This window comes from Engystomops pustulosus, chromosome 3, assembly GCF_040894005.1.
Source record: "Engystomops pustulosus chromosome 3, aEngPut4.maternal, whole genome shotgun sequence".
NCBI lineage: Eukaryota > Metazoa > Chordata > Amphibia > Anura > Leptodactylidae > Engystomops > Engystomops pustulosus.
This window is the reverse complement of record NC_092413.1, coordinates 232438435-232447725: the sequence shown is the minus strand read 5'-3', so window position 1 is coordinate 232447725 and position 9291 is coordinate 232438435. Positions and strand designations below refer to the sequence as shown.

Sequence of the window (9291 nt, the reverse complement as noted above, 5' to 3'; positions counted from 1 at the left end):
AGTGGGATCCCTGATATTCATATCTGCACATGTAAAGTCCTGCGAGACAAGAGGCCAAGATGATGACTCCATAATCAAGGGAGACCAGGTCATAGGGGTTTAGACATTTTACCTTAGTACCAGCGACACCAGGTTACTGAACACTGGGACAACCCATAAACCACATGGATTGTTTGGGATCTAAACTGCTTAAAAACGCACAAGGGTGAAGAAGCAATAACCTGCCCCGGCCTGGCTACACAAACCATTGCACACGAGAGGAAGGGACTTAGGATCCACAACTACAGATCAGGATTCCAGAGACCAATAAATCAAGTAGCCTGATAACCAACAAGAACTTCAGTGATCTAGAAAGGAAACAACTTTCTAGAACCACTCCAGAACCACTAGAGTACCAGTGCTTGAACTGGACACCAGGACTAGCAAGCAGAACCCTAAAGACCCAGGACTTGAGATACTTGTATCTCCAGGGGCAGGAGGACCTCATGGCAGGACATCAGTTAAGAAACCAACAGACTCCAGGGATTCAGAATACGACTACTTGAAATTTTCCATTTTTTTCTAGATTATCTGACAATTTATTGTTCTAATTATTATGTGAAAGTGCTAAATATACGGTAAAAGCAGCAGCTTACCTCCCCAGTATCGAGGAATGTTCTTGATGGTCAGAGTTGATGTCCTCCCGGAGGTCACCACCGTCGTTCTGCTCCCGTTGTGAACCTCCATCACCATTTTCAACCTCACGTTTCCCAGGAACCATCTTATGTTGGTGACATCATCGCTGGCCGTGAACTCCAGGACGATGTCGCTCCCCAAAGTGGCCGGGATTGGGGATAAGGTTATTTTACCTGGAGCTACAGAAACGAGAAGAGACGTGAATTAATAGACTACAATGTCCTGGAGGTTTGGGAGGAGGACAATACATTGGCAATAAACTGGACAAGAACTTCAATAAAAACCTGTAATACATTGGTTGAAGGTCCTCTAAAAGTAGACTGCACCCTTCTCCAACTATGACTTGTTTTGGTGAGCAAAGTATAAGGTGGCAAATCAACTAAACAAATCAAGCAACATGGACGAATATCACAAGAATAATATATGAAGGGTCCAGGCTGAGGATGTCACCTACGTGGTGGAGGCTCCTCGCAGTACACAGTGTTGTTCGCATACAGTTCGGGGCAGAAGCAGTACTCGTCATCCTTGTCCGGGATGTAGCACGAGGGGTGGGAAATGCACTGCTGCATGTCAAAATGGAATTCAGACAGGCAGCCACACTCCATCTTCTGATCTTTCTTGGTGCATTCTGAGGGACAGAATATGGCAAGTCAGGCAAAGAAGACACAGGTAGGTTCACAATATAGAGGTTGGTTAATCTATGGGACACTACATGGGGTCAGAAAGCTCCATACACCTGCCCCATCACTAGGAAATTCTAAAACCTCTCCCAATTAAGGACATATTTCCATGACTCTCTCTTGTTCAGGTATAATTTGGTGGAGAATGCGGGCAGATGTGCCACCTATCCCAATATTCTCAGGCCGAGCTGCACTGATCAAGTTGCAAGGACATCTGTTCATGTAGGTCACTCTTATAACATAGAGAAGGAAGACTCTGACCTGTGGTTGCCACTATACTGGTGATTTCAGTTGTTGACTCTTTGTATGGAAAGACCTCCTCTGTCAGGACACTCATCACGACATGCAGGTCACTGGCTTCTTTATTCAATGGTATGACCTGTATGTAGGCGATTCCAGAAGATCCACCTACAAGGCACACCATATACATATTATATATATCATCCAGGGTTGTCACCTCTAGGTGGTTGGCACTGAGTTTTCTACCATAGCCGTGGAATTGTTGCCCTCACGAAGGTCAAATAATTACCCGAAGATCTTCTTATTCTTCTCCCTGGTATTTTCTCAGCGATTTCCACCTGAAATATAGAAAAGGACAGAAAAAAAAAATCTAAATTTGCAAATGAGAAAGTCCTTCTCAGGATCACGATGCCCGTCCTCTCCTCAGGCCCCTTGGTGCCCATGCACATTCTTGGGGCCCATCTTGACTATGGTGTAGTAATACAACCAGACACATTTACCTCTCACATCTGAGGCTTCAGGGTCATCAGGGTCTCACAAGCTTGATGGTGGCAATGGTCTTACTTGAGGCAATGAACTTAAGGGACATGGAGGTGACGTAGACTTTGGGAGAGGGCAGCAGCTTTGCATGGGCACAGTTCTTCGCATATGTCACAGAGGGACCCAGCTTGGCGTAAGAGAACACAGTTCCTTCCAGAATTTGATAACTGATGGTACCAGCAGCCCATGGACCTATGTCCTGGAGCATCTCACACCCCACAGCTCACTACACACCTTGTCTCTCTCGAGCCTCCACACCAGTTGATTGAGGCTCCTGTGGTTCATGGTCGGAGGTCGACAGGTCATGTGCAGGTCTGGAGTGTGTCTCATAGATTTATGCAGGGCTTGATCTCTGACCATCTACAGGCAGGATCAGAATCTCCTAATCTTGTAATGTCCTGGAGTTCCTAGCGAAATGATCTAGTGGTCCCACTGAACTTTCCCGAACTCAGTTATCCAAGCCATAGGGCTCTTTCTATGGGCTCAGGATAAGAATGGACCGTTACATTGTGCATTACATGGACGTCTGTATGTGTAACCTGAAAGGGTTCAATATTTTTTTTTATCTTAAGGGCTCATGAGTCGGTGAGCTGTGAGCCGGCTGGAGAAGGAGGGCATGAGTGTCCGGCTCCAACACGGTGCGGTGAGACAAATATGTGCTCGTCACACCATGCCGCATGGCATTGCATGTCTATGGCACATGTGAGCTGGCTGCACTGTGTGCAAGAGGCCTGTGCCTGCAATATTATTACCTGCCTGAGGCTTTGTAGGCTGCGATTGGTTGGCAGCCCAGAACTTTCTAGAGAAAGCAAATCCATAAATGTAAACTCTGTCTGGAGTTCTGAGCTGATTGTTGTGCTGCTAATGCAGAAGAGCCGATGCAGCTCACCAGAGACTATGGCTGACCCAGGTGACCCCTGGACCAGGCGGAGGTATTATTCTGTCCTTGCTACATGAGGTCTATTATCCTGCCACAGCCAACTATCAGCCCTGCTGGTCCTCAGAGGAGGAGATTATCCCCAGCCTGGTGTCTGCTGCTGTTGGAGTTTACAAGGTCTCCACTTGCTTTGTGTATCCCCGACCAGACGGTTCTGCCACCGGCTCCATCCTACAATCTGCTGGGGATCTGTCACCTACACCAGGAGACCCCCAGGGGGAAATGTTACTGTCACACAGACTCCCCCCTGCCGGCTGTGGCTGAGGACAGGACTTCTGTGACGACAAAGACTAATTAGCCATCAAGTTGCCAACTCTTCTCCCAGTAACCTGCCGTCCCCCATACACTATGGGCACCCGGGGGGGGGGGGATTCTGGCAGTCTATCTGATTGGTCACAATAATCTTACAGTCATCTGTGATCTCTGCCGGTCTCTGTATTCTCAGGACCCCCAATACGCCCCCCCCCCCCCCACTGGCCTTTAGGACTTTCCAGGGGAGGATTTACATCTGAAAGGTTTCAGTGAAACCGGAGACGAGTAGTAGCGCCCTGCACGGCGGCTGACGAGGCTCCGTGTACTTACCTTCTGTTTACTCTTCTCTTTACATCCGAGGACACGGACAGAAGATTTGTATATACAAACTGCAGAGATTATATCCGGATATGACTGATAGGACACAGGCGGGGGGGGCGGTCACCCCACAACTCACCTCCGGGCCCAGCACCGTAAGCCCAGGCCCCACAGACTTCAATCCTTCCTCCAGAGAGAAGCCAAAGGATGAATTTTTGTTGCTCCTTACAATTTCTATTCTCTGCTGAAGTCTCATAATACCCCGACTGTGGCCACAATGTAGGGTCCATCACCGCTACTGGGGCTGATTCTGTGTGACCACTAGGGGGCGAGCAGTGTAGATTATGGGGAACTACACAGAATACGGCTCTCTATTCAGTACAGATCATGTAGATGTGTCCTGCAGTCCTATGTAACACCACAGATAGCACAGTGATATCTCTGAGTACAGATCATGTAGTAGATGTGTCCTGCAGTCCTATGAAACACCACAGATAACACAGTGATATCTCTGAGTACAGATCATGTAGTAGATGTGTCCTGCAGTCCTATGTAACACCACAGATAACACAGTGATATCTCTGAGTACAGATCATGTAGTAGATGTATCCTGCAGTCCCATGTAACACCACAGATAACACAGTGATAGCTCTGAGTACAGATCATGTAGTAGATGTGTCCTGCAGTCCTATGTAACACCACAGATAACACAGTGATATCTCTGAGTACAGATCATGTAGTAGATGTGTCCTGCAGTCCTATGTAACACCACATATAACACAGTGATATCTCTGAGTACAGATCATGTAGTAGATGTATCCTGCAGTCCCATGTAACACCACAGATAACACAGTGATAGCTCTGAGTACAGATCATGTAGTAGATGTGTCCTGCAGTCCTATGTAACAGCACAGATAACACAGTGATATCTCTGAGTACAGATCATGTAGTAGATGTGTCCTGCAGTCCTATGTAACACCACAGATAACACAGTGATATCTCTGAGTACAGATCATGTAGTAGATGTGACCTGCAGTCCTATGTAACACCACAGATAACACAGTGATATCTCTGAGTACAGATCATGTAGTAGATGTGACCTGCAGTCCTATGTAACACCACAGATAACACAGTGATATCTCTCTGAGTACAGATCATGTAGTAGATGTGTCCTGCAGTCCTATGTAACACCACAGATAACACCGTGATATCTCTGAGTACAGATCATGTAGTAGATGTGTCCTGCAGTCCTATGTAACACCACAGATAACACAGTGATATCTCTGAGTACAGATCATGTAGTAGATGTGTCCTGCAGTCCCATGTAACACCACAGATAACACAGTGATATCTCTGAGTACAGATCATGTAGTAGATGTGTCCTGCAGTCCTATGTAACACCACAGATAACACAGTGATATCTCTGAGTACAGATCATGTAGTAGAAGTATCCTGCAGTCCTATGTAACACCACAGATAACACAGTGATATCTCTGAGTACAGATCATGTAGTAGAAGTATCCTGCAGTCCTATGTAACACCACAGATAACACAGTGATATCTCTGAGTACAGATCATGTAGTAGATGTATCCTGCAGTCCTATGTAACACCACAGATAACACAGTGATATCTCTGAGTACAGATCATGTAGTAGATGTGTCCTGCAGTCCTATGTAACACCACAGATAACACAGTGATATCTCTGAGTACAGATCATGTAGTAGATGTGTCCTGCAGTCCTATGTAACACCACAGATAACACAGTGATATCTCTGAGTACAGATCATGTAGTAGATGTGTCCTGCAGTCCTATGTAACACCACAGATAACACAGTGATATCTCTGAGTACAGATCATGTAGTAGATGTGTCCTGCAGTCCTATGTAACACCACAGATAACACAGTGATATCTCTGAGTACAGATCATGTAGTAGATGTGTCCTGCAGTCCTATGTAACACCACAGATAACACAGTGATATCTCTGAGTACAGATCATGTAGTAGATGTGTCCTGCAGTCCCATGTAACACCACAGATAACACAGTGATATCTCTGAGTACAGATCATGTAGGAGATGTGTCCTGCAGTCCTATGTAACACCACAGATAACACAGTGATATCTCTGAGTACAGATCATGTAGTAGATGTGTCCTGCAGTCCTATGTAACACCACAGATAACACAGTGATATATCTGAGTACAGATCATGTAGTAGATGTGTCCTGCAGTCCTATGTAACACCACAGATAACACAGTGATATCTCTGAGTACAGATCATGTAGTAGATATGACCTGCAGTCCCATGTAATGACAGATAACACAGTGATATCTCTGAGTACAGATCATGTAGTAGATGTGTCCTGCAGTCCTATGTAACACCACAGATAACACAGTGATATCTCTGAGTACAGATCATGTAGTAGATGTGACCTGCAGTCCTATGTAACACCACAGATAACACAGTGATATCTCTGAGTACAGATCATGTAGTAGATGTGTCCTGCAGTCCTATGTAACACCACAGATAACACAGTGATATCTCTGAGTACAGATCATGTAGTAGATGTGTCCTGCAGTCCTATGTAACACCACAGATAACACAGTGATATCTCTCTGAGTACAGATCATGTAGTAGATGTGACCTGCAGTCCTATGTAACACCACAGATAACACAGTGATATCTCTGAGTACAGATCATGTAGTAGATGTGACCTGCAGTCCTATGTAACACCACAGATAACACAGTGATATATCTGAGTACAGATCATGTAGTAGATGTGTCCTGCAGTCCTATGTAACACCACAGATAACACAGTGATATCTCTGAGTACAGATCATGTAGTAGATGTGTCCTGCAGTCCTATGTAACACCACAGATAACACAGTGATATCTCTGAGCACAGATCATGTAGTAGATGTGTCCTGCAGTCCTATGTAACACCACAGATAACACAGTGATATCTCTCTGAGTACAGATCATGTAGTAGATGTGTCCTGCAGTCCCATGTAACACCACAGATAACACAGTGATATCTCTGAGTACAGATCATGTAGTAGATGTATCCTGCAGTCCTATGTAACACCACAGATAACACAGTGATATCTCTGAGTACAGATCATGTAGTAGATGTATCCTGCAGTCCTATGTAACACCACAGATAACACAGTGATATCTCTGAGTACAGATCATGTAGTAGATGTGTCCTGCAGTCCTATGTAACACCACAGATAACACAGTGATATCTCTGAGTACAGATCATGTAGTAGATGTGACCTGCAGTCCTATGTAACACCACAGATAACACAGTGATATCTCTGAGTGCAGATCATGTAGTAGATGTGTCCTGCAGTCCTATGTAACACCACAGATAACACAGTGATATCTCTGAGTACAGATCATGTAGTAGATGTGTCCTGCAGTCCTATGTAACACCACAGATAACACAGTGATATCTCTGAGTACAGATCATGCAGTAGATGTGTCCTGCAGTCCTATGTAACACCACAGATAACACAGTGATATCTCTCTGGGTACAGATCATGTAGTAGATGTGTCCTGCAGTCCTATGTAACACCACAGATAACACAGTGATATCTCTGAGTACAGATCATGTAGTAGATGTGCCCTGCAGTCCTATGTAACAGTACAGATAACACAGTGATATCTCTGAGTACAGATCATGTAGTAGATGTGTCCTGCAGTCCTATGTAACACCACAGATAACACAGTGATATCTCTGAGTACAGATCATGTAGTAGATGTGTCCTGCAGTCCTATGTAACACCACAGATAACACAGTGATATCTCTGAGTACAGATCATGTAGTAGATGTGTCCTGCAGTCCTATGTAACACCACAGATAACACAGTGATATCTCTGGGTACAGATCATGTAGTAGATGTGCCCTGCAGTCCTATGTAACAGTACAGATAACACAGTGATATCTCTGAGTACAGATCATGTAGTAGATGTGCCCTGCAGTCCTATGTAACAGTACAGATAACACAGTGATATCTCTGAGTACAGACCATGTAGTAGATGTATCCTGCAGTCCTATGTAACACCACAGATAACACAGTGATATCTCTGAGTACAGACCATGTAGTAGATGTGTCCTGCAGTCCTATGTAACACCACAGATAACACAGTGATATCTCTGAGTACAGATCATGTAGTAGATGTGTCCTGCAGTCCTATGTAACACCACAGATAACACAGTGATATCTCTGAGTACAGATCATGTAGTAGATGTGTCCTGCAGTCCTATGTAACACCACAGATAACACAGTGATATCTCTGAGTACAGATCATGTAGTAGATGTGTCCGGCAGTCCTATGTAACACCACAGATAACACAGTGATATCTCTGAGTACAGACCATGTAGTAGATGTGTCCTGCAGTCCTATGTAACACCACAGATAACACAGTGATATCTCTGAGTACAGATCATGTAGTAGATGTGTCCTGCAGTCCTATGTAACACCACAGATAACACAGTGATATCTCTGAGTACAGATCATGTAGTAGATGTGTCCTGCAGTCCTATGTAACACCACAGATAACACAGTGATATCTCTGAGTACAGATCATGTAGTAGATGTGTCCGGCAGTCCTATGTAACACCACAGATAACACAGTGATATCTCTGAGTACAGATCATGTAGTAGATGTGTCCGGCAGTCCTATGTAACACCACAGATAACACAGTGATATCTCTGAGTACAGATCATGTAGTAGATGTGTCCTGCAGTCCTATGTAACACCACAGATAACACAGTGATATCTCTGAGTACAGATCATGTAGTAGATGTGTCCTGCAGTCCTATGTAACACCACAGATAACACAGTGATATCTCTGAGTACAGATCATGTAGTAGATGTGTCCTGCAGTCCTATGTAACACCACAGATAACACAGTGATATCTCTGAGTACAGATCATGGAGTAGATGTGTCCTGCAGTCCTATGTAACACCACAGATAACACAGTGATATCTCTGAGTACAGATCATGTAGTAGATGTGACCAGCAGTCCCATGTAATGACAGATAACACAGTGATATCTCTGAGTACAGATCATGTAGTAGATATGACCTGCAGTCCCATGTAATGACAGATAACATATACAGGATGGTATATATGAATGATATGACTTACTGCACTGTGTATGTAGCCCAGGAGGATGACCTGGAGTAGGTGTCCGGATGCTCTCATGTTGGTCGGTGTCTGTGCTGGGGTTTGGGATGTTTGGACGAGGACACGGAGAGAGATTTGAATATTATACATTGGAATGAAATGATAACAGGGAGGATCCGCCCCCAATATCAGAATAATGTAACTCACAGGAATAGATACAATGTTGTAGGTATAAGATAACTATCGTTACTACTACTGCTACACGGCCAAACATCTCCTGCCCTGTCCCGTAGCCAATAGTCATAGCACCTGCCCCACAAAACTATTAGTCACAGTGCTGCCCCAGCAGCAATTGGTTATAGTGCCGGTCCCAGTAACCAATAGTCACAGTACCACATGGTAGCCATTAGTCACAGCACCTGCCCATTAGCCACTATTCACAGTGTCTCCCCAGTAGCCATTACTCACAGCATCTTCTCTCTGTGGCCAATCACCACATTCCCCGCCCCACAA

At 44.8% G+C, this 9291-nt stretch overlaps 1 protein-coding gene across 1 annotated transcript; it reads right to left on the bottom strand.

Annotated features, from left to right (window-relative positions):
- Positions 1-366: 366 nt before the first annotated feature.
- LOC140123010 (adhesion G-protein coupled receptor F3-like) lies at positions 367-8872 on the bottom strand. Its single transcript, XM_072144261.1, has 6 exons — positions 8800-8872; positions 1885-1933; positions 1617-1763; positions 1130-1303; positions 636-854; positions 367-419 (listed from the first exon to the last, which is right to left on the bottom strand). The coding sequence occupies exons 1-6, from the start codon at positions 8854-8856 to the stop codon at positions 367-369; spliced, it is 699 nt and encodes a 232-aa protein (XP_072000362.1). The 5' UTR covers positions 8857-8872.
- Between the last annotated feature and the right edge of the window lie 419 nt (positions 8873-9291).